A 27080-nucleotide genomic window follows, 5' to 3' on the forward strand; every position below is an offset into this window, starting at 1 on the left:
GCTGAGTGGTTTTTCCAACCTTTATTCTAGTCTAGGGGTTGGCTAACTTTCTGTAAATGGACAGATGGTAAACATTTTAGGCTTTATGGGCCTCTGGATTTCTGTTGGAACTACTGAACTTTTCTGCTGTTGGAGAAAAGCAGCCACAGACCATGTCTAAACAAATGGGCAGGCAGTTGCAATAAAACTTTGTTTACAAAAACTGGCGGTAAGCAGGATGTGACCCACTGGCCATGGTTTGCTGATCCCTGCTCTAGTCAGTTGTAAATACATAGATTCAGCATTGCTTTAACTCTTTAGAAGTCCTGCCAGGACAAAGCATCTCAGCTTAGAAATAACTTTGCTGGTAGTATCTCAAAGTACTGCATGAAATAATAAAATAGTTTTAAACATTTTATTCCCAATGAAAGTCTCCATGCATGGGAGCATACACCAGTGAATACAGCATATACTAGCAGAATAAAATGTGAGTACTGTATTTTTTTTTTCTTTTTTGACACAGTGTCTCATTCTATGGCCTAGGCTAGAGTGCAGTGATGTGATCTTGGCTCATTGCAACTTCTGCTTGCCAGGCTTAAGCCATCCTCCCACCTCAGCCTCCCAAGTAGCTGGGACCACAGGCATGCACCACCACACCCAGCAAAGTACTGTATATTTTAAAACTACATTGTATAATCATGAGTGTTTTGCCAGACTAAATGGAGGTAATCTAAATATAATGCCATGGAACAAATATAGACATTGGTTTGTCTCCTATTTTTCCCACTTTCTATCCGTGTGACCCTATGATTATTTGCTCTATAATTTATTAATTTATTTACTTAGTTATGTATCTAGAAAAGCTAATTATAATCAGTTAAATATTGAGAACTCATTAGGTGTAAGGAGGAGAATAGTCTAATTTAGTCTTCCTATGATACTCTGAGATATGTACCATTTTTATCCCTATTTTACAGGCCAGAAGAGGTTAAATAACTTGTCCAACATACCCCGTCTAGTAAGATGCAGACTATGTCCTGAAACCAATTCCTTCTTTTATCTGGATAGGACCATCCACAGAATACTCACTACTGTAGCTCTACCCCATGACAGGTGAATATAGTTGTCACTGAGTCCTGTCTCTGTCCCTTAAGAGCTGCTTCTGTTCTCTGTATCTCAACATCTGTACCATTAGAATGAGTTAATAACATGTCACACCTGGGTTTGATCACACCTAGGTGACTGTCCTTACATACAATGTGAGGATCCCAAGTATCTTTACAGGAAGGCTTCTTTCAGTTCAACTTCAATTTGGTGTCAAGACTTACAGCTAGTTTTTAAATGAAATAATATATCTGTATGCACAAATATAGGTTATTGTTTTACTGGACATAAGACAGTAAGAGTTACCTAGGACAATTTACTTGTTTAATATTTAGGTAATTCTGAATTAGGGTTTTTATTTCATATTTTGCTTATTTGCTAAAGTACTTCTATGGAAAGTGAAAGCATTTGAATATTTGCTGCAATTAATATTAAGAAGCTTAAGCACCCCAAATCTTAATGGAATTGTTCTCAGTACTTAATAATTATCATTGCTGATTTGCAGTCTTGTCTCATTCTCTTGCTCTCTAATTTTTTTTGTCTTTACACAAATTAACTGCTGATGTGTTGTCTTCCCAGGCTGCACAGAGGCTGGCATAACTATTCAGCAGCAAAAAATAATAAAAATAATAACATGAAAATAGAATATTTGTAAAATTAAAAATTCATGGAAATACTAAATTTTAAGAATTAATGCTCAATTAATAAAATGCATTTATATAGGAATATAAAAATACGCATAGAATATAAAATCATAGATACATCATATCATAGAAAAGAAAATGGCAACATTACATGGAAAGTCTAAAAATAAAAAAACATAGGCCAGACATGGTGGCTCACATCTGTTATCCTAGCACTTTGGGAGGCTGAGGTGGGCGGCTCACCTGAGGTCAGGAGTTCTAAACCAGCCTGGCTGAAATGGTGAAACCCTGTCTCTAATAAAAATACAAAAATTAGTTGGGCATGGTGGTGTGTGCCTGTAATCCCAGCTACTTGGGAGGCTGAGGCACGAGAATTGCTTGAACCCTGGAGGAGGAGGCTGCAGTGAGCTGAGATCATGCCACTGCACTCCAGTCTGGATGACAGAGCAAGACTCTCTGTGTGTGTGTATATATGTGTGTGTGTGTGTGTGTGTGTGTGTGTGTGTGTGTGTGTGTATATATATATATACACACTATAGGTTTTAGGTCAATGTGTTGGACTATGCTTATTTAGACACCTTTCTCCTTTACCCTCCTCACCCTATGCCAAACCAACACAAGGAAATAGATAAAAAGAGAATAAGTTCTGAATATGTAAATTATCTCAAAGCTACATGAGCAAACCATCCAGCAGTCAGAGAGTTTGGGAGAATATAAAATCAGAGCTGTGAGCAGCAGCTGAAGCCAAATGGTTCACAGAGGTACTTGGAGTCAATCTAAATCTTCAGGCCTTCTGGGGCCCAGTAGGGAGAGGAGTCGGGAGGCACCTAATACAAGACAGGAGGTTGGAGCTGAGGTGTCTCTGCAAAGCTGAGAGTTACATAGGGTTGTTCTGCATTTTATATGGACTGGAAGAACCCTGGCCTCCAGCTCAGGGAAAAAGCAGAATGTTGTTTGACTTCTGTCCAGATCCAAGAAGGGCAAAAGAGTCTCCTAAGAGAAGTCAGAATCCAAGACTTGGGCCAACTGAAGTGTGTGGTCTAATTTTACAGTGCCCCCAAAATGCAAATAGTTCAAGGACCTCTCCTTCCCTGATATGGTTTAGCTGTGTTTCCACCCAAATGTCATCTTGAATTGTAGTTCCCATAATCCCCACATGTCGTGGGAGGGATTCAGTGGGAGGTAATTGAATAATGGGGGCAGGGCTTTCCTGTGCTGTTCTCATGATAGTGAATAACCCTCACAAGATCTGATGGTTTTATAAAGGGCAGTTTCCCTGCACAGGCTCTCTTGCCTACCCCTATGTAAGATGTGCCTGCCACCATGTAAGACATTTACTTCTCCTTCATCTTGTGCCATGATTGTGAGGCCTCCCCAGCCACGTGGCACTGTGAATCTATTAAATCATTTTCGTTATAAATTACCCAGTCTCAAGTATGTCTTTATTAGCAGCATGAGAACAGACGAATATATTCTTTAAGCCACAAAAGTAACATGAGTATCAGTAAGAATGGTAGATATCCATGAAACTGCACCAAACACAACCCCAGTCATAGTTCAGGCCAGAGTACCCCTGAAAAATGAGCTCATAGCCAGTGGAAATGAGTTCATAGTCAATATTATAAACCACACAAGAAAATGAACTATTTATAAAGGAGAGTTAGGAAATATGGACGGATTAGAAACAAATTCTAAAATAAGCATGTTTCAAATGGTGAGATGAAGAAAAGATTAGAAAGAAAACAACAAGAACAGGAATCTAAGATAAAAGAACAGGCAGATTTGAAACAGAATTAAATAGAAATACTAGGTATAAAAATTACAGATGTTGGAATTGAAAATTCAATAAATGGCAGGCTAGACACACTGAGAGAAAATTAAGAGTTCAGCAAATAATTTGAACTTGAAAATACGTAAACAACCCCTAGAGGGATGGAGAATGATAGAAGATTCCTTGTGCATCCAGTTGAGGATCCCGAGTGTAACCTAGGGTCCCTGGGTTTTTGGGTACACACTGTGAAGAAGTATTATCCACTTTTAACTGCTGCCCCTTGAGTTTCTGTTGTTTAAAAACATTCTAGGATGAAGCCAAGTCCCTGCAAAACAAATAACAAACACACAAAAAACTGGTCCCAGGCATCCAGGAATGCCTGAGCTGAAGATGAACTTTGGAGACCTCTTCGCATTACCATACTAAACGCCCTGTCCAGGGAAGAGCTTATGTGTCATTTTCTGTATAGGCAACATATGAAGAAGCATGAACAACAGCTGTGTCTGCCTGCACTCCACCTCTGCATACAGTGACTCAGCTAAGCAGCCCCCACAAAGCCCTGTTTTCACCTGTGTTTGGGGAGGCACTGCTTTGGGAACTATCTCCAGTGTTCTACTTACTTGTTGCCAGTAATGAAATCCTCTGGTTAAATCCTCCTTGGTTGTGGTCATTGGACTGCCACCTGCTAAGCAACTGAACCCACCCATTGTGTGGTAACAAGAAGACAAGTCAAGAAAATAGAGGGAAGTCAGAAAGCATGACTTAAAGACATGGAGGATAGAATAAGAAATATATGATAAAAACAAATATTAATCAGTATTTCAGAAAATAAAGAATAGAGAGAATGGAGAAGAGAGCTGATCTGAGAAACCTTCCAGAATTGAAGAAAGGCATAAGTCTTATATGCAGAGAATGAGTTCACAGTGGATACAAAATAAAAATCCATGTCTAGGCATAGGATACTAAGAGCACAAGATAGCAAAGGCAAAGGGTAAATCTTAAAAACTACCAGAGGAAAATGGATATTTAAAAAAAATCCAAATTCACAAAACCAAAAAAAAAAAAAAAAGGAAAGTCTTAAAATTAGACCCACGGTAGGCTTGTTATTGGCAGTAATAGATTCCAGAATACAACGAAAATATTTCAGGTTTTATGTCCAATCAATACCAAAGGAGAATTCTGTACTCATTGAAGCTAATTATCAAAAATAAGATAAATTAAAGCCATTTTCAGAAAGAGTACACAGGAAGCAGAAATATTTAGCCAGGTACAAAATGAAGGTGGCACACTTAATCTATGCTACTGTAGATCTTGTTTAACAAAAGCAAAAATAAAAACGTAATTCTCTAAAGATTATTTTGCATTACCAGAACTAATAAAAACATTTGTTTCAGAGGTTAGACAAGTTACATAAATGTGAGAAATAAAACAAATGGGGGAAATGAGACTTGCAGCAAATGTGGAGTGCTTACACTTCACTTTAACAAAATCATAGTGAAAAAAATTTGGAAGCAATGTATGTACACACGCACACAGACAGGCATGTCTGCATCCAGCACATGGCCGTGAGAACTACAACAAGTTAATGATCCATCCTTTCTTCTAAATTTATTTCACCTTCATTTCTTGTTTTATTTTAACATCTCTGTTTGAGGTACATTCTATTTTCAGTACCTATATAGAGTAAGTGCAAAATAACTATTTGTTGAATATATTATTTATATTATTTATGAATACATCTCATTCTTCTGCTTACTGTGAGAAAGCATCTCATATTCTTTAAGAATGGTTACATTCTCAGAAAAATAGAAATACATCTCACTTTTCTACTTATCTAAAAACAAATCCGATCAATAATAATCTTTATAGTAGCAACTGTGGTAGCGGTTGTTATTTTTGTTTTAATGGTGGCAGCTTATATTTATTAGCCATTCATGATTCATTCTAATATGTTTATTTTAGTTTTAATTTTATTTAGCATATTTAAGTTATTATATTTAGCATGTTTTAGTATATTTAGAATATTTTGCTCTTATGATTCCAGAACCCCAAGGCCTAAGGGAGTGAGAGCTGAGGGGTAGGGAAGAATAAAGGAGAAAAATGGATGGGCTGACTCCACTGTCTAGTGACTGCTCAGGATGACTAACTTCTTTTTCATAGCCCAGGTGGCTCAGGCTAGAAGCACTTTGTCAAAGGCTGGGGGCTTTCTCTCCAGAGAAGGAGGCTCTTCCCTCTTCAGCAGGGTTTTGGCTAAGCAGGGCTCACAGCTGGAACATGGAAACCCCTAGAATGCCAGGTTCAGGTCTTCATTAGCCTGGAGGTAAGAGCTGTGATAGGGCTTTCCTACATAACACTATTACTATTTTTTGCTCCAAATGATTAGTTGGTAAAACTGATTTGATTTCATAGAGTGTCCAGGAAATTATGTTCTACAGGCTGCTGTCACCAGCAGAGAAAGTTTCCTTGACTGTCCATACACGATTTCCAAGCTAGTCTATTCACATTTGTTTCACGTGAGTATCTGGCTTAACGGAGAACTCCTACGTTCAAACGAACAGTGAAATTAGAGCCTAGAGTTGTATTTGAATTTGACTTAAATTTTGAATTACTAAATTTCTGCAGAAGGATGACTTTTTAAAAGGCAATCTATCAAATATAAAATTCTCATCAATAAGATCAGCCAGTCCTCAAGAATATACCGAGTTCAATGAGAGTGAGAAAAGACATCAAAAAGAAGTGCCTGAGGCTCTGCTCCCACCTGAGGCAACTGGATCTAATGAACTCATCCAGAAGATAAGGGTAAAACACACACAGGCATGCATGTGTGTGCACACATGATGATGCGACACATGTAGAATGAAGTAATGAAGTGTCAACTTTGATGCACAAACCTTGCTATCATAGTTCGTATAGAAGGGAGATGAGTGCTACTGGCAGATCAGGGGAAACTTACCTAAGTAGGTCCTGAAAGGTGAGTCATAGGTGATGCGGGGAGTAGGAGAGAGGCATTCCAGGAAGAATGGGATGAACACATACATTCAAGAAGAGAATGGACTGCCGATGTTCAGAAGAGTACAAAGTACAGAATACGAAATGCCTACATTATTTTTTCCTTCAATATTTATGCGTATTGAAAAATAATACCTTGGCCGGGCGCGGTGGCTCAAGCCTGTAATCCCAGCACTTTGGGAGGCCGAGATGGGCGGATCACGAGGTCAGGAGTTCGAGACCATCCTGGCTAACACGGTGAAACCCCGTCTCTACTAAAAAATACAAAAAAAACTAGCCGGGCGAGGTGGTGGGCGCCTGTAGTCCCAGCTACTCGGGAGGCTGAGGCAGGAGAATGGCGTAAAAACCCGGGAGGCGGAGCTTGCAATGAGCTGAGATCCGGCCACTGCACTCCAGCCTGGGCGACACAGCGAGACTCTGTCTCAAAAAAAAAAAAAAAAAAAAAAAAAAAGAAAAATAATACCTTATATTTTTAAAAATTCACTCACGCAATAAGGGCAGGACTATGAATCCTTATTATCTTTTAAAAAAAGTAAACAACCAGCTATCTATTGTATTAAAAATGTGCATATCCTTTCACCCAGAAATTGTTTCTGGGAATCTGTTCTAAAGCATAATCATACACGAACACAGAATGTATATATGCCTGTATTCAACACAGTGTTACTTATTGCAAGGAAAGATTGAAAACCACTTAAATGTCTATCAGTAAGGGAAGAATGGAAAACATTTGATAACATACCATGAAACTTACAAAGAGGGAAGAAGAAATGAGAAAAGGAAGGAAGAGAGGGAAGGAGGGAGGGAATTATATATGGCAGAATTTATTACTTTCTTAAATCATTAAATCTCTTACATTATTTGAAGTATTACTTTTGCAACTTATAAATGTTTAAAATACAACCATAAAAATGCTAATTTCTTGGAATCCACTAGATATTTTCAATGAACACTGTCTTCTATGTATAACATGAAATAAATCATCACTTTATGTCCTCCAAAATTTACTTTTAAAATTTCCTTTCACTGTCTGATGAAAAACTCCCCTAGTCACTGTCTTTTCTCATCCATTCAACAAGAACTCCTAAACATCTTTCACCAGACAATGCACATCCTTATTTTTAAAAAATCATGCCTGCAATTTCTGCTTTTAAACTCCTTTCTTCCTAACATTCTAAATAATATCTGGACATCTAATTTCAGTTTAAGTAAGTCTGTGACCCTGTCTGAGAATCTGATAAACCTAAAGACAGTCCCTTTAAAAATCCTGAAGCACACATTTCATGTAACCTAGGGGCACTTATGATTCAAGATACAGGGATAAAACCCCTTGCATTTGGCTAAGGGTTTTCACAAATATTCCTCATAGGATGTTTCTTGATCTTATCCTAGACGCAACAAAAATACGTCAGGTTTTCCTTGTTCTATGATAAAGGAATTTTTATCAGAGAGCAAATATAGAATTATCATAGATGAAGCCCTTTTAGTTGGATTCTATTGCCTAAGGTCTCTCTTCCATATGTGTTTTCATAAAAATCACTAAGTAATTCCTATGGGAACAGTAAACATCAAGAAAAATGCATCAAAAACAACCCTTTGGTGCTTTTTTCTGAGAGCATGATAAATCTCAATTACATATTTTACAAATTAGTCTTTACTGTGCTTTTTCTTTTGTGACTACAATAAAAATGTACATTCTGTAATAAATCATGGTTGTAGATACATAACTTTCTGTTTTCTATTCATTTGTAAAGTTCTCATCTGATATCACATACAGTAGCATAAAATATGGTTTAATATCATTTAACTCTGATGAATCAATTTTTAGCAGCAGCATCAACAAAGTTCAATTTACATCCCACTATAATTTGAATAAAAGTAATTTTCTTTCATATTTTATGTCCATATTTAATATCAGATGTAATAAGAGACAAATTATAAAAATAATAGAATACTAATAGAAAAAGATATAGAAAGTTATTTCAAAGTCAAGTAAATCCTGTGTTAAAACTAAAACACTGGACCCGTGTAAGTGGATCCATCGTCAGTCTTATTTCAGCAAGATACAGGGGTAGTCCGAAGCACAGAACTCCACCAGTGATGAAAAGAATAACTGATATTTCTAAATCAATATTTAATAAAACTGATTTATGACCCACACAGGGAGCTGAGTCCATAGCTTATAGTCAATACTACCAAAAGTCAAAGAAGAGAAACACCACAAAAGTAAATAACAGTTACAATATATTTCTCCTTGTAAAAAATACCAGTCCCAAATTTCAATACCCATAATTACATTCTTCAGAAGTGAGTTGGGAATGTAGGAAATCTGGCAGACTCAATCACCCTTTACTTTAGTTTTCTGCATTTTCTTGAAAGGCCCAATTAATTCATTGTTGCCAAAAAAAAATTCACGAAGATTTCAAGTCATCATCTTAAATTTGTTCTAAGTATCCAAAATCCACATTTTAACTCCTGTGGAGCTGACAACTTGAAGTTTTCTTATCTAATATTTTAAGGAGGATACAGATAGAAAAGCTTTATGATTTTTTTTTTGTAAAGAAACTAATATGGTAAATATGCTTTATGTCACATTCTGATCAAGAAATTAATTAATGTGGATTTCCAAAATCTTCTTAGATAAATTTGCTGGTTAATTTGTGATAATTTAGAAAGCAAATTTAAATATTCATATCTCAAAGCAAAGAAAGTAAATTCAAATACACAGGAGAAATTAATGCATGTAGCTATAAATTACATATAGCAAACACATGGCTTATCATGGCATTTTGAATTTAGTTCAAATAAGCATAAAACTCACTAAAATATACCAAATAGCATATTTTCTTTTGCTTGCTAAGTTCTCTCCCACATCTCTAGCCTATATGTCTACCATCTAATTTTATATCAAAAGTAGTATTCACTCATTTTTTTCTGGCTTTATCTCTAATCCTTGCCCAGATGTTTATAGCTCAATAGCTTATAAAACTGCATTGCCTCCCAGGTATATTCTTTAATATTTATATTCTTTCATTTAACTAACATGTATTATGCACCAACTCTCTGTCCCACAGAATACAGAATACAAGGGACTAGACTTAAAGCCAGAGACCAACCCCTTAAGGGGCCATCAGTTTGCAGTGGGCGTCACACTCCTTCACGTTTACTCTTTATTTATCTATTTATTTTATTTTATTTTATTTATTTATTTTGAGATGGAGTCTTGCTCTGTTGCCCAGGCTGGAGTTCAGTGGCTCAATCTTGGCTCACTGTAACCTCTGTCTCCCGGGTTCAGGCAATTCACCTGCCTCAGCCTCCCGAGTAGCTAGGATTACAGGCACCCGCCATCATGCCCGGCTAATTTTTGTATTTTTGTAGAGACAGGGTTTCACAATGTTGCCCAGGCTGGTCTTGAACTCCCAACCTCAGGTGATCTGCCTGCCTCGGCCTCCCAAAGCGCTGGGATTACAGGCTTGAGCCACCGCATCCAGCCTACATTTATTCTTTTGTCTAAGACTTGTCTAAAGACTTCAGGACAAGAGGGTGGTCACCATGTTGCAGGATATGCTACTATGGCAGGTCACTATTTTGGAAGATGTGTTTCTTCCATCATCATAATGACACTTTATAATGGACCAGGTGTCCTGACAAGCCACAGGAATGAAGGTTACTCATGGTCGACTTCTCTGGTAACGTAGTAGTTTGTAGACCAAGAGCACAGGCTTCGGCCTCAGCACACAGGGCAGCAAGACTTGGCTTCCAAATGCGGCTGGTGAGAGGCTCTGGGCAAGTACATTCTTACTCATCTCGTTCTCCTCACTCATCAGTTGAGGGATAATGATACCTCATGCGCTTATTTGGAGGATTAAAAACACAATGGATGGAAAACCTTTTCATTGGTGCTAGACACATAATACGCAATCAATAAATGATAACGACAGTTGTCCTAAGTAATGACAGTAATTACAAAAGTAACAACAGTCCGTTGGACCATTAGCCATCATAAGAACACAGTGTTTATTATTTCCTGGCTTTACCTTCGACGTATGTATATATAGAATAGGCAAAGTGGTCCACCATATAGAGCTCGTGTAATGTTAAGGGTGTAAGTTTTATGTCTTTTCTATTAGTTATTTTCAGAATGTCTTGATTTATAGTTTATCTTGCTTGTGGGCTTCCTCTGATATCAGCTGTTTCAGTTGAATTTCATTTATTCTGGATTTTTTTGAAAATGGGCTTTTGTCATTTATTCTGATGATTCTAAAGACTAATAAAAAATGCATGATAGCGATTTACTTCCTAAGTGACTTTCCAGGATGAGTTTTATCATCCAATGATATTCATTTGGTTGTTTAGTCCAAACTGAACATGTTTTATTTTTTACCTGACTGTATAATGAATGGAGGGTTCAAACCACCACCTGAATAGTTTTGTTCTCATCTTTTGTACCAAGTATTTTACTTTTTTATAAAATGTCATGACAAGGAATCACCAGTTCGATGGTGTTTGTTTGCTGGGATTTCTTTCCCACATATGATATATTTTGTGTTGCTTTTTTTCTAACTGGCACATCATCTCTGTTTGGACAATGGTCTTCTCCACTAGCATTTCACTAAAGGGAAATAATACTAACATTCTACTGGAAAATTAAGAATAAAACTAAGCTTTGCAAGTTATTTTTGAATTTTCTTCTTAATTAAACACTATTTTGAGTTGTAAGATGGTTTGGTGGAAACAGCAGGTATGGTGGACATCTGCAAATCCGAAGTGAGTTCAGCCTGCCTCTGCCCGGAGTTCTCTGTAACTCTAACCCCGCTCACTCTGACTCTCAGATCCCCACCTGTGCCAGTGAAACGCATGACTGCATTATCTGTTCCAGCTCTAAACTTCTGTAATTTCATGTCCAGTGCTATTACAGAAAATCACAGAGTCGCCTCTTTTATGTCTCAGCTTGTATGTCTCATATGTTTATGAACAAGTGGGAACAGCGGAAGTAAGAACTGAAAGTGGGGTAAGTATTCAGAAAAGGGAAGGCAAATTTTCTAAATAGGGTGAGTTGCTGTGATTTTGTGTCACGTCTACAGTGTGGCTTTTAGGATGTTGTCAATCCCCAAACCTTTCCACTGTATGATTCCTACCCACCTCGCCACACATACTTCAATCATGGAATCTCAATGTCTGCTAAATACGTTTTGTGATTTTGCAAGATGTCCTTTAGATTATGTCTACTCCTCAGGAAGCTTGGAACATGGGGAATGTGTGATATCTTGAGTCCACAGGCTAATGTCTTAGTGGGGATGAGTTAGTTGGGGGTCCTTAGGAAGGAGCTATAGGAAATCTAGCCAGAAATAAAGATGGAAAAGTGCATACATGGAAGAAAGATACAGAAATAACCAGTATCTCAGTCATCGCGTGGCCCAGGGAATTAGAGAAGATCAGAAAATAAATCACTTAGTGCTGGAGCCCATGCATGTCACAGCATGGCTGTGCCTTCTGCTCAATGCCCCAGACGGTGCTTTACTTAGGCTCTGTGGAAGGAGTGCCTGTTGAAAGGCTGCTGAAAGAGAGAGGCTCAAATCCAGGGGTCACAAATTTGAATGTATAGGGATAAATAAATAAAATTAAACATATGCAGGATGCTTCATCAAACTGTAGAAAGAAAATTCAGTGACACGGGCTAAATGTTAATCAGATTCTAGAGAGACTGGTACAAGCACAGAAGTGAGGACATTTGTGAGAGTGGAGAGGAATAATTGATGAATAAAGACCAAACACCACCAAAAATTTGCCTTCTAGAATGCTAGTCACTGATTGGAACAAAATGAAATGGGAGATAGGAGTTAACATAGGCAAGATGCAAGGTTAAGAACACCATGCCCCGACTGGGCGCGGTGGCTCATGCCTATAATCCCAGCATTTTCGGAGGCCAAGGTGGGCAGATCATGAGGTCAAGAGATCGAGACCATCCTGGCTAATACAGTGAAACCCCATCTCTACTAAAAATACAAAAAAAAAAAAAAAAAAAAAGCTGGGCATGGTGGCACACACCTGTAGTCCAAGCTACTTGAGAGGCAGAGGCAGGAGAATCGCTTGAACCCAGGGGGCAGAGGTTGCAGTGAGCCAAGATCATGCCACTGCACTCCAGCCTGGGTGACGAGTGAGACTCCATCTCAAAAAAACAAAATAAAACAAAACAAACACTGTGCCCATGCCCCTCCCTTGCATAAGATACTGAATGCCTCTCCCTTGCATAAGATACTGAAAAACCTGCATAGTTGATGTCTGTAAACAAAGGGAATCAGATCAGATGTTGTGTGTGAGTGTGAAAACATCTATGTCTTGCCCTTCCTTATTATTATGCCATTTTCCCTCAAATAACACAGTGCATCTCAATTTCTAGCTCATTCTGTGTTTGTTCTATGCTACACAGTACTCTAAGTGTAGTTTCTCAGTTGCTTTTTACATTAACTCTATAAAGTAGGTCTGTCACTTACCCCATTTCCTAGATGGGGAGATTGAGGCCAGAGAGGTTAATTACTTTCCTAAGGCTGTCACACTAATATAAAGTGGAGTCATGATCTAAACCTCAGGGCCATTCTTTTGAATAATTGTGCTTCAAGCAAATTTTACCACAAAGGAGTCATGTGCCCCTATCAGTTTTAAGCATGCTACAGCAAACAGCATAACTCTATTCAGAGGTTAAAAAATATACTGTCTGTTACTTTTCTTTTGAGAACTATTATCAAGATTTAGAAAGAATTGATTCCAATATTATTACTCATATTGAAATGATTTTTTGGGACATGGTCATAGATAACATTATTTGGATTTTTTAGTTATTTCTAAAGAAAGTAATTTTTGAGTTTATCAAACTTTCTCATGACAAGTATGCATATATCTCTATTATACATTCCATATATTGTATAAATGGTACTTTTTTAACTGCTAGGTGTGAATGTTGAGAACATCAACATCATTATGCTATCTCCCCCATTTTTCATCTTATCTCTTCTAGATATTCATAATTTGTAATATTTACATTGCATTTTGTAAATCCTACAGTTGTATTAGCTTTATTCTTACAACAAATGGATACTAGAGACTAGCTCATGATAAGAAACTCTTGATTGGCTGAATGTTTTCAAGAAGATTTCATGCAAAATATAGTCTCTATGTCCTTGCCTCTTCAAAAATATTCAGAAAGAGCTTGACCCATTCTTTCCCTAAATAATTTGTAAGCATTGTGCCATTACATTCTAGAGTTCCATATTGACATGAAGTTTCAGGCCTCTCTGATGCACCTCCTTATAGCTAACTTGACCTTTTTTTTTTTTTTTTTTTTTTTCTGGATGCCTAATGAATGTTTTCTTTAGCTTTGATTTCCAACAATTTTACTAAGATGTGTCTCAGTGTTGACTGTTCTATGTTCACTTACTGAGACAAGTTGTATCCTTTGAACCTGTAATTCAGTGCTTTGCTTCCTGCTAAGTTTTTATGAGTTATATATCATGATTTTTTTTTGTTTTAAAAGTACCTCAAAGTACTTTTATATAGACATGATCCTCATTCTTTTCATTATGACTCATCTTTGAAATAAATTTTATTAGACCAGATATCTGTCACTGTTTCACTTTGGGGAGGAACAGGGTAATATTGCAGGATAGTGCAACGGACAGAAAGGTGATGTTTCCCCCAAATTCATTTGTTGAATTTTTAACCCCCATGGTGATGCTACCAGGAGGTAGGAACTTTGGGTGTGATTAAATCGTGAAGGTGGAGCCCACATTAATGATATTAGTAACCTTATGAAGGAGGTTCAAGAGAGACCCCTTACTCCTACTACATGAGGACACAGTGAAAAGGTGCCATTCTATGAACCAGGAAGTGGGCCTTCACCAGGCATGAAATCTGCTGCTGTCGTGATCTTGGACTTCTCAACCTCTAGAACTGTGAGAAATAAATTTCTCTTGGTTATGAGACACTGATTCTATGACATTTTGCTATAACAACCAAAATGGACCAAGATGGAATTGAAGGTTTTTATAATATAGGTGTGTGTGTATGTGTGTGTTTCTTTAGTCCATTGGTTCATAACTCTACATGCACATAAATTAACCACCTGGAGAGCCTTTAAAAGCCATCTATTCCTTGGATAACTCTAAGGTTGTGATTTAATTGACATGAGGATGGTGCTTGAGAATCTGTGTTTTAAAAGGCTCCCCAGGTCATCCTAAGTTATAGTGGCCATGAAAACCTTCCATTTAGCTTTTGTCCCATTCTAGCCAACCCAGATCAGCAGCGTCAGGGCCCATCACAAAGCAGTTGTGTCCCCTCCACTCTATCTCCCCACCAAGTGCTTGCAGAAATGAAGGCCTCTGCTTTATGATGCTGCATGAGGTCCTGGTAAGCCTCCACAATCAGCCTTTGCTCTGATTCCCTGACTCAAAATATGAGATGGTTGTGTTACTCCAGGAACATGCATTATCTTAGAATATTGCTCTGCTGCTGGTGCTGTCTGAGATCCACAGTAGGCAGAATCCACTCAGGAAGTTTTCTGTTAGACACCCAGTCCTGTGATGTGGTTTGTAGTTACAGTTTTTCAGAGTTCTTAAATATGAAAATTTCATTTCTGTTTCTCAGTCTTCTGGCTATTTGGATGATTTTGGGGACACAAAAGGGCAAAAGATGTCTTTACTTTTCAATCTTACAACAGGGGTTCCTTGTCATTTTTTCTATTCCATGACTCTGGCTTTTAATATATTTTACAATTTGAATTTTTCAACATCATCAGTGTTACATCTTAATGAGACATAAAGCTACTTATGCCAGAAATTTTATAAGTGAATTGAAATTCATGTTTTGAATGGTAATTTGATTAGTAAGAAAAGGAAATGGGCTCCTTTTTAACTAATCATAATTACTTACATATTCAAGTAATTAGCCAAATTCACATGCATAATTAGGCACCTAATTATGTTTTACATTCAAATTCATGTATGAAGAGATGATCACATGTGTCTAATAAAATATTTTATTTTCCTAATTTTGGGCAAAACATTGTCTTTTGTTTCCATAAGAACTTTTAAATATAGTAGTTTGTGTATCTACAGAGATACATAATATCAGGAAGTAGCTATCAATTTCAGTCTAAATTACAGTGACCATTTAAAAATGTTTTGGTTATGGTACAAGATCAACATTTCATTATCTAACAATTAGTCATACAGTGATGATGAATTCAATCATCATTTGGGAAAAATAAGCAAACAGATGAAATTAAGCCTGTATAGAAAGGAAGGAGTCATGAGGAATAATGAATATTGCCAACAAAAACAGACAAAATCAGGGAAAAGAACAACAAGAAAACAACTTAATTCTCTATTGTGGCTCTACCTCCTCATACAAACATGCCTGGTTACCAATGAATTCAAAAGGACATACACTTTGTTGAGCCTATTAGTAAATATTTATGGAAGCCTCCCTGTGAGCCAGGCATAGCCCTATGCCCTGGAGACTTGAAGATGAAAAGATGCACTTCCTGTTTTCAAGGAGCTTAAATCCTTGGGAGATAAATTAACAGTACAGCTATAGTAAGATAATTGCTTTAGTAGGGGGCTACTGCCTCCAAGGCAATTTCCTCCTAGAATTGGTCCTCTGGAACCAGCACACTACAAGGAGACTTTTTCTCTCAAACAGAGATTCTACCTTATATTAAGCGAAGCCATTGTATGTCAGAGTGAAGAAAGGTGAATCAACTTGAATATAATGCTGCATTTTGAATGCGGGTACAATCGTTGCATTAAAAATGGTGAGGGTATGATGTGCTTTAGCTACATGATTTTAAAAAATTGGAGGGTATTTTCTGTAAGGGCAACCTTAACCCTGGGATGGTGACCACTCTCCATAGAAGACATGGATACACTCAGTCCCTGAAAGAAAGAGCTGCAGACTCTGAGAAGGCATGCATTCTAGTCATGCCCAGCTGTTGGAACTCCTGAAGCTTATTCCACACAGTGTATCAACCTATATATCTCGCCTCCCATACCACATCTGTGATTTCTTCCTCATGCCTAAAAGTTATTGGTATAATTCATGATGCCTCTGTACTTTTGAGACAGGAGGGAAGGATTGAAGATCAATTACAAAGCTGGATAAGCTTAAGAGAGTATAGCAAACTGAAATTGCTTCACATCAGTTGGCTTCTGGAGTTTTATGAAATAGGAGACAATATTATTGGTCAAAAGAGATGGAATAATGCCATCTAACTATAATGCTTAAAATCAAATATGAGGAAATATTAAAATATAAAGATGAAAACTTGAGATGTTATTTGCAAAACTGAACTTAAAAAGATACCATCAGCAAAAGAAACTACCATCAGAGTGAACAGGCAACCTACAGAATGGGAGAAAATTTTTGCAATCTACTCATCTGACAAAGGGCTAATATCCAGAACCTACAAAGAACTCAAACAAATTTACAAGAAAAAAACAAACAACCCCATCAAAAAGTGGGCAAAGGATATGAACAGACATTTCTCAAAAGAAGACATTCATACAGCCAACAGACATATGAAAAAATGCTCATCATCACTGGCCATCAGAGAAATGCAAATCAAAACCACAATGAGATACCATCTCACACCAGTTAGAATGGCGATCATTAAAAAGTCAAGAAACAACAGGTGCTGGAGAGGATGTGGAGAAATAGGAACACTTTTACACTGTTGGTGGGATTGTAAACTAGTTCAACCATTATGGAAAACAGTATGGCGATTCCTCAAGGATCTAGAACTAGATATACCATATGACCCAGCCATCCCATTACTGGGGATATACCCAAAGGATTATAAATTATGCTGCTATAAAGACACATGCACACGTATGTTTATTGCAGCACTATTCACAATAGCAAAGACTTGGAATCAACCCAAATGTCCATCAGTGACAGATTGGATTAAGAAAATGTGGCACATATACACCATGGAATACTATGCAGCCATAAAAAAGGATGAGTTTGCGTCCTTTGTAGGGACATGGATGCAGCTGGAAACCATCATTCTTAGCAAACTATCACAAGAACAGAAAACCAAACACCGCATGTTCTCACTCATAGGTGGGAACTGAACAATGAGATCACTTGTACTCAGGAAGGGGAACATCACACACCGGGGCCTATCATGGGGAGGGGGGAGGGGGGAGGGATTGCATTGGGAGTTATACCTGATGTAAATGACGAGTTGATGGGTGCAGCAGACCAACATGGCACAAGTATACATATGTAACAAACCTGCATGTTATGCACATGTACCCTACAACTTAAAGTATAATAATAATAAATAAATTAAAAAAAAAAAAAAAAAGATACCATCAGCCCACGTTCAGTACTATATTCTATATAGAAGCTGTAACTTTATGGTTCAGCACGTGGGCCTGAGACTTGAAGAAAATTTAGTTTAAAAAATTACTCTGATAACAATTCTCAAGGCATAAGATACTTGTTTAGAATTACACATTTTTTGCTTTAATAATACAATATGTGCAACTTGCATGGAATTATAATAAATGCAATGATATCAATTATAACAAATGCAATGATATCAACTAGAAGATGCTAAGTTCTTTCATTATGTATGTAATAGCACATTTTAGGACTTAATAAGGCAAGTTAAGAAGAAATGTTCACATTTGAGTACATAGTTTTCATGCACAAGCATTTCCCATACATTTATTACATAGTTGATGCATATTCATTAAGTAGTTTATTAATTGTCTTCTGATCAAGGAGCACTTTTCAGCTCTAATGCACTCATCAATACCTAGTATTATAGTTTTAAAGACTTACCTTGCCTATTAGGGTATAGTTACATAGGAAAGGAAACCAAATTTTGTTTATCTTTGAGTCAACAACCCAGAACCCTGTTCATCAAACAAATATTTTTAAATGCTATTATTAAGAATCAAAATAGTTAAAAATGAGAGATCTGTAACTCCATATAAATACTGCTGCCTATATACATATAAAACATGTATGCTATGCACTGTAGGGTAGAATATATTATAAAACAGGCATAGAATTAAAATTTATCTTTGTATTTCTTCTATATGACAGCCAGTCAAAATATTAGTATCAATTATTTAATTATTCTGTCCACTTCATAAACATCATAAAATAGAAACTTAAAACGTATTTTACCAGTAAGACAGACCTATCTCATTAAAGCCACTGTAGCCCAGCTCTTGCCTGCTAAGTCCCAGATCTTCAAGGTCCATGCATTTAAATCCAGGTGGGCACTGGTAGCCTTCTTCTAGCTCTGGTGAGCAGTGTGTGTCTGGAATAGCTAAGCTATTCCAGGTTACATTCCTGTGAACAACACATGAAAGTGTTAAGACAATTTCAACAAACATAAATGTTGATTACAATGAATAATGTGATTACTCTTCATTAATAGCTACGTATCTGGCCAGGTGAGGTTGCTCATGCCTGTAATCATTGCACTTGGGGAGGCACAGGCAGGAGAATCCTTTGAGCCCAGGGGTTCGAGGTTGCCGTGAACTATGATCATGCCACTGCACTCTAGCCTGGGCAACAGAGCAAGACTTCGAGAGTTGAGAGACCTCTCTCTCTCTCTCTCTCTCTCTCTCTAACAGTACAGCAAAGAGTGTGTGTGTGTGTGTGTATATGTGTGTGTGTGTGTGTGTGTATATATATATATATAGAGAGAGAGAGAGAGAGACATTGAGAGACTTTCTTTCTCTTATGTTGTAGGTACCAAATAATTGATGACAAGCATCGTTGATGAGGTTCATAGTATTTGTACCACACACTCTGAAACATAGAGTCAGGTCAGAATGAAGTGAAGATGGATCATTTGGCCTACATATAAGAATGAGAAATGAAGAGATATACGTGATGTGTCTGTCTAAAATCATATCTTTCTGGCCCACCCAATTGTGGTAATTGGTAATATATATATGAGACCTTGAGAGAGTCTCTCTCTCTTTCTCTCTCTCTACATATATATATATATGATGTTATTTGCAAAATTGTGTATTTGTATCTGAATATAGTTTTAAGATTCATAATTCACAAATGATATTCATAACATTAATTACATACTAAACATTCTCAAATGATATATGATTCATCCCCACAATGGCTCTTCACAAGAATACTATTACCATGACGGTTTTGCCATTACAGACTGAGACCCAGATAAGCAAAGGAAGGAATTTTTCTACAGATTTGCAAAGAATGTTGACTTGTTTGAGGATTCATTGTGATTCACAAAATCACAATGAGAAGGTGTCTCAAGGTCTTGCTCTGTGGCCTTGTCTCACTGTGGGCACAAATTTTACTTCCCCACTTCTAAGCAATGTTGTATGATGAAAATCATTTTCTGTGCGGTACAAATACTATGAAACTCATCAATGATACTTGTCCTTCTGAGTGTTGGAAGGTGTCTAGTTTAGAAAGAATCAGATAAATAAGGAGAAATGGAAGGAACTCAAGGTATCCCATAGGAAAGAGAGATTACGAGGTGATTTAGTGATATCTCTAGGAATATTAGAATCCTTTAGGTGGATAATGACATAACCCATTTTTATCTTTCTTAGGAATAGGCTGGATATCAACTTGATATAAAGGATTTAGATATGCAATGGCTTTCCTGACAGCAAATACAGATAACATAGGATTGCTGACTGTAGACTCTCATTCTGGGTTGATGTTAAAAATGGACCCCAAATAGCTGCTATCTGAGGTAGCCCACACGGATTGTGCAGAGGACAAAGTCTGGGGTAGATGATTTCGGAAGCCTTCTAAACCCATGATTGTGTTACACTCATTTCCCACTACATCAAAGTTTCTAGGAATTTCTTAAATAGACAACAACCCTAAGACAGCCTCAGTCACGTCAGTTTATGGCCAAATTGAGGTAGACTTACTGGGTGACTCTTTTTCCTTTAACACCTTCTTACATTCAGTTGCTGCTTCTATCCCTTTTATAATATGCTTTCTCTAAAGTCTGACACCTAATTGTGCAATCCCTTAGCTATTTGCTGCCACCACGCATATACACACGTACATAGTTTCATACACACACACACACACACACACACACACACACACACCCCTCGCCTGGTGATATTTGCCTACTTCTCAGTCATAAACAAAGCTCCAGAAACCTTAACCATGATTCAAACACCCTAAGCTATTCCTTTAGGGTTCTGCCCTTTGTTCACAGCAGGTGAGCTTATCTGTTTGCTGGTGTCAAGAAGTAAGTCGTTAAATCATTGCTCCCTCTAGTCATATTTTAAGCTGGTCCTTTGGACCCCATCTGCAAAACCCAAGGGAAAGGCTCTAATTGTGGAAATTACCACAATTGGGGTGGGTCAGAAAGATAAGATTTTAGACAGACACGTCATATATATCTCCCCATTTCTCATTCTTACATGTAGGCCAAATGATTCACCTTTACTTCAGTCTGATCTGACTCTGGTTCAGAGTGTGTGGTACAAATACTATGAACCTCATCAACGATGCTTGTCGTCAATGATTTAGCACCTACAACATAACAGTAACATGGTAAGGAGACTGGGCTTCTGAGTTTCAGAGTGAGGCTTTCTGGGTTTGATCCCAGCTCTGCTATTTACTGGTTGTGTGACTTAAATAAGGCTCTAAGGGCCTCTAAGCTCAGTTTCCTCATCTGTAAGGTAGAGAGAGTAATCATAATTAAAAGCAAAGCTTGTGTGAGGGTTAAGTAAAGCAAACCAAGTAATGCACTTTGCATAGCACCTAATGTGTTGCAAATACTGTACTCAGTACATGCTTGATCTAAATGATTATTAATCATTACAATAATACAATGTAGCATAAATCCCAGCATGTAAAAACAGAACAATAAAGACTTGTTAAAAGAAGAGAAGAAACTTTGGCATGTTCATAGAACTATGCAGCTAAGAGATACTTTAGATGACCTAGTTCTTCATTTACTCTTGAAGGCAAAGTGAAGTTCAGAGAGGGAAGAGTCTACTAGCCCATCAAAATTACATATATTTTTAATTCCAAATACTTTTACAAATACAGTAGCAGAAATGTCTATGATAACACTCTGTCTACATGAAAAAGTTTCAAAAAAAAATCACCTTGCAGGTATTTGGAGAAGAAATTGGACTTTGGAGCCAATCTTCGTGGGTGTGAGTTCTGACCCACTTATTACATGTGTGACTTAAGCATGCTTTAGTTTTCCAATCTATAATGGTGTGAAAATGTCTACCTCATAAGCCTGGGGTGAGATGTAAGTATTTACATCTGTAAAGTGTATAAAACGGGTACTTGACAGACAATCAACGCTAGATGTTACCTACTGTTATGACAGTTTGAAAGTTGTAGATTTCCTAGATTCAAACTCCAGCCCTATGTGTACAGCCTCAGTTCTCCCACTTCCAAAATGAGGATAGTTTTTGCATTCTTTGTAGGGGCATGTTAATGATTAAATGAGACAATGTGCAACACTCAGAACGGCACCAAAAATAAGTTAATCACTCAATAATTGTTAAAGATTATGATTTTTAAAGCTAATTTGTAAATATTAGAGTACTTTTTCCTTTTTTCTTCCTATTATATTTGCTTTTTCTTTCATATTAGTGCTGATACTCATTTTAAGTACAACTCTCACTAGATATTATTTTGAAGTCTTTGGCTTTGGAGGCAGCAGACTTGAAACATTTTTACCAACATCAAGCTATTAGCAAATGCTTACTAGAAACACATTTATTAGATGATTAATTGCCCTGGAACACACATATCTAAAACCACAAGGTAATTACTGTTTTTAAAAATTGAAATGAATGTCAAGAGTTTCAGAATATATATTTGTTAATCTTTGTTTCATTTTTTTCAGTTAACAAGAATCTTCCAGATTTTATTTTAATTTATTACCCTTAATTATTTCTGTAGTCATTTTCCCTCAGGTACTCCGGATAGAGAACAAGTGACTTTCTGGAGTTTGGGTGGGGTGGATGGAATTCTTGCCCCACCAGGCAAATCCTGGATATAGACAATGATTCTTTCAGTGATGGTAAATATCCACTCATGTTTAAATGGGTTTCAAGACCAGCATTTCTTACTCACAGATTTCCTGAATAAAGTATCTACTTGTAATCTCCCTCTTTTAATTTTTTAGCCCATTTCTGTGACCTCCAAGACACTGAAATTACTCTTGTTCACTTCCATATACTACATCCAATCAGAAGAATTTTAGTCTTATCTTCTGTGACCTCTCAGCAGTGCTCTGAATTGTTGTTTCTGTGGTAGAAAAAATACTGGTCCCCTAAAGATGTCCCCATTCTAACATATGGAACCTGGGAGTAGATAATGTTGCATAGCAAAAGGGAACTAAAGTTATAGGTGTGATTAAGGCTAAAGACATTAAATTTGGGAGATGATCCTGAATTATCCAGGTGGACCCAACCTAATCCCATGAATCCCTAACAGTAAAGAACCTCACCTGGCTGTGGTTGGAGAGAGATGTGAGTATGGGAAGAAGACAGAGATGCAACTCTGCTGGATTTGAAGGTGCTGGTTTGTCCATATTTCTTAGGCCATTCTGCTTTTCCATCTCCTCTAGTCTTGAGCTGACCTTTAGTCATGAGCTGCTCTGAGCTCTGTCTTTGGCCTTTCTCTTTTTTCATGATAACTCTCCCAGGCAATCTCATCCACTTTCATGATTTCTCAGTTCTCTGTCATCCTATACACCATTGCAGAGTCTTAGAGCTACATGTCCAACTGCTTACTAGATTTCTCCACTTGGCTACACCACAAGTACCTCCAGCTCAATAGGTCCCTTTTTCAATTTGAAATCCTAAACCAGAGTTCCCTATCATAACAAATAGGACCAGCTTCCAAACTGTGGAGCAAGCTTGAAGTCTTAGAATCTTGCTTGATACCTACTTCTCCCTCAACCCTCATAAGTAATCATCACATTCTCCAACATATTCTCAAAATTTCTTTTAAGCTAATTCCATTCTCTCCAGCTCCCTCTCTAGACACACTCTTATCTGGCCTCCTCACTGGGCACTCTGCCTCCCACTCTTAGCCTTTCTGACACATTTGGCACAAAGCACATGGAGAGACCCTTCCTAATCACTGTCCTACTTTAACAGTGGCAAACCTGTAACATGATCTGCAAGATCCTGAAGGATCTGGCTCCTCCCACACTTCAAACACCCCTTTGTACCCCCCCTTTCCCCAAGTATCCTAGTGTCTGACCATGTTGGCCTTTCCCAGCTCCTGCCTAATGCAGGGTCTTCTCCTCTACTTGGAAGTCTCTCCTGTTTTCTTTGGTTAACCCCATTTTTGTAGCCTTCAGGCCTCAGCTTGACTATCATTTTCTTGGGGGAGCCACTCCAAGTCCCTTCCACTGGGCCAGGTTTCCCTGCTATAACTTCTCAAGGTACCCTCGCTTTTTGTTTCTGGTACTTGAGACAAATGGAATTCATGTTTGTGGGGTCATCTGTTCATTGAATGTCTTCCAAACTCAACTGTTCGTTAGTGTAATTTCCAATTCCATGAAGTCCCTGACACAGAGTCTATGATAGTTAAATTTAAGTATCAGCTTGACTAAAGTATGATGCCCGGCTGTTTGGTCAAACACCAGTCTAGATGTTGCTGTGAAGGTATTTTATAGTTGTGATTAACACTTAAACTGATAGACTTTGAGTAAAGCATGTTACCCTCCATAATGTGAGTGGGAGTCATCTTATTAATAGGAAGGATTTTGACTTCTCAGCAGTGAGAGGTCACTGGCCTACCCCATCTTTGGCAGAGCCTTTCGCCTGCCACATCAGCTTCTGCTGAAATGTCCAGGCTGCCCTGAAGATTTTGGTCTTAACAGTCTACAAAATTACATGAGCTAATTCCTTAAAGTAAATCTCTTTATATCTGTATCTGTATCTATAGACATGTATCTTTTGAGCTAAGCCAACATATATATACACACACATATATATAAAATATGTAAAATATATTCTATATTCTATATTCTCTCTGGAGAAACCTAATATATAGTAGATGTTTAATAATTATTTTCTGAATAAATGAATGAATGAATGTGTCTTTCTACCATTATTTAAATCTATGGTGAATTATTTACTTGTAAACTACAGAAACTCTTTAATAAGTGGATCCTGTTGTTTTATGCATTTTTAAGTGTAATAATCCACAAATTGGCACTGATTTTCAATGTCTGGCTTTGTTTTAAATGTCTGGCTTTAGTAGTTTCCATGTATCAAAATGAGTGCTAGAATCCCTGTGAGCAGCCAATTGTTTTTTAAAAAGCCTTCAATTATCCTCCTAGCACATGTTTGCCTGTTTGTTTTCAATTCTTAACAAAACATTCTATTTACAAATAACATTTTGTAGGAGTTTGAGATATAAGAAAATGTGTTCTAAACTTGTTACTAAAATTGTTGATAATGGCCACAAACAATACCTCAGGACCTCAGAGTCCTGTGGTTTTAAGTTATTCATAACTCTTAGTGGTGCAGAGCACCGAGCTGTGTATCACAACACAAAAATGATCATCTCAGTTCAGTGATTAACTCACTTAATTACCTTGGGCGATTCACTTGAAACATCTGAGCCTCAGTTTCCTCATCTGAAAAATGAGAAACTTTCCAGCTGTTTAAAAAACAATTCCCAGAAGGACCTCATAACACTTTCATATAAAAGAAAAGGGATATACTTCGAGTGAAAGCATGCGGCCCATAATTCAACATATGCTTCACTACGCATAGTTCTCCTCTCACCACAAGGCTCACCAATGACAAAGGCAATAGCTTCAGACTTCATGTTAAGATTCCTCTCTTCGTTATTCACAATATCGTCTTTCTCTACATATCTGGAACTACCGTCACTGCTTCTTGCACTGCACTAAGTGTTGGGCTTCTGTAATCACTGTCATTAATGAATATGACTATGCTTATGATGACTTAGCCTCTTTTCAGAAAATTTTTCCAGTATTCGTAGGGGGGCACTTAATTGTATTTGAATGTCTGTTTATTAATTTATAATAATTATTTTTGACAAGCTTACTCTGTGCCACACAGCATGCTAGGAATGGAGATGAATAAAAGGAATAAAGTGGACTCAGGGACTTTACTGCGCAGTGTAAGAGAGAATAAAAAAGTAATGACCACAGGACAGTGTGATAAATGCTTTGCTTTAAGAGCTATCTATATGCTCCTGATGTTAACTGAAGTTCAAAGCAGAAACATCAATTACGACTACGGGTGGCAGATGGTGGGTACTGGGAAAACCTTGCAACAGGGTGTTGCTTGCAGTGACTATTATTAAAGGATCAACAGGTACTAGTTCTAGGGATGGAATAAACAGCATAGCATTCTGGAAAGTGAAAATGTCAGAGCCTGCATTTGCATATAAGAGAGAAAGTGAGTGAGAGAAAGCGAGAGAGAGCTTTTCACCTTTTCTCTGGTGAGTGTAGCTGTTTGGTGAGATACAAGGATTGTTAACAAGCAGTTGTTATCATATAAAAGTGATTTTTAAACTACACTGTTAGAGATTTACAAATTAGCGTAAAAAAAAAGATAAGGATTTGTGCTACCCTAAATGGATACTGTGACTGATGCAGCATGAGCTGGTTGTAACATGTTCCTAGTATGTGAAAAAGGACAAAAAAGGTCAAAAGATACTCACAAAATAAATTATTACTAAATTTACTTGCTAGATTTTCACAATATATACCTATGATAGGAATTTATACATAGCAATTTTGTTTACACTGTTATTACCTTTTTTGTTAAAAATCTAAAGACAGGCAGGCTAAGAATGACTTCTTGGTATTGAAATTTGATCCACTTGTTGTAAAAGATATTTGCAGAGCCCAAGCTACAGTATATTTCTGAAGCTGGCATTCCATAAGAAATTGTCAATGATGTAAATAAGTAAGTAGCCCAACAAATCCACATGCAACAGATAACACTATACAACTTGAGCATTTTGTTTTTCATTGCACCTGTAAGTCTTCATTTTTATTTATATTGTATGTTCTAGAAATAAATCAAAAATGGAGGAACACAATTCTAAATAAACCCATGGAGAAAATTACACCCACACACAATCATACATAGACACAGGCACAAACTTTTACACTCAAGAGAATAATGAATGTAGCCTTTGATACCTTACATGGTCCTTGTCTTGCCTTTTGTGGCAGACATAAAAATTTAGCAAGACATATTATCTTGCTAAAAGCTGACTCCTTGATTGAGAGGTTTTCCTGGTCATTGCATGTACCTACAGAAGACTTAGTCTGGCTGTTACCGCCTTTCAGCTTCATTTCAGACAATCATCTGATTTCATTTTCACTCCTATTAGCTTCCTCTTGTCAGGATTAATTATAAACTCCTATGAATTGGTCTGGCTAATTCTAATGCTGGATGCTTTGGAAAACTAATCCCAGCCTAGAAAGCAAGAGTCTTATTTGCAGAGATAAATTATTTATTGATTTCGGAAAACTTTTAATGGCTCTGCCTGGACTTTTAGTGGAACTG

The 27080-nt window shown here is 37.3% G+C and overlaps 1 protein-coding gene across 5 annotated transcripts in view; it reads right to left on the bottom strand.

Annotated features, from left to right (window-relative positions):
• The window catches only part of NALCN (sodium leak channel, non-selective), a 342682-nt gene that overhangs the window by 254259 nt on the left and 61343 nt on the right, over window positions 1-27080 (bottom strand). For 4 of the 5 annotated variants that reach the window (XM_021929744.2, XM_003914045.4, XM_009192178.4 and 1 more), the window contains exon 7: window positions 18716-18870. In XM_021929744.2, coding sequence (XP_021785436.1) covers window positions 18716-18870 — 155 coding nt within the window. Of the gene's footprint in view, window positions 1-18715; window positions 18871-27080 lie in introns of those variants that run through there. The other variant, XM_009192180.4, reaches the window with a different exon arrangement.

This window comes from Papio anubis, chromosome 15 (assembly GCF_008728515.1).
Source record: "Papio anubis isolate 15944 chromosome 15, Panubis1.0, whole genome shotgun sequence".
NCBI lineage: Eukaryota > Metazoa > Chordata > Mammalia > Primates > Cercopithecidae > Papio > Papio anubis.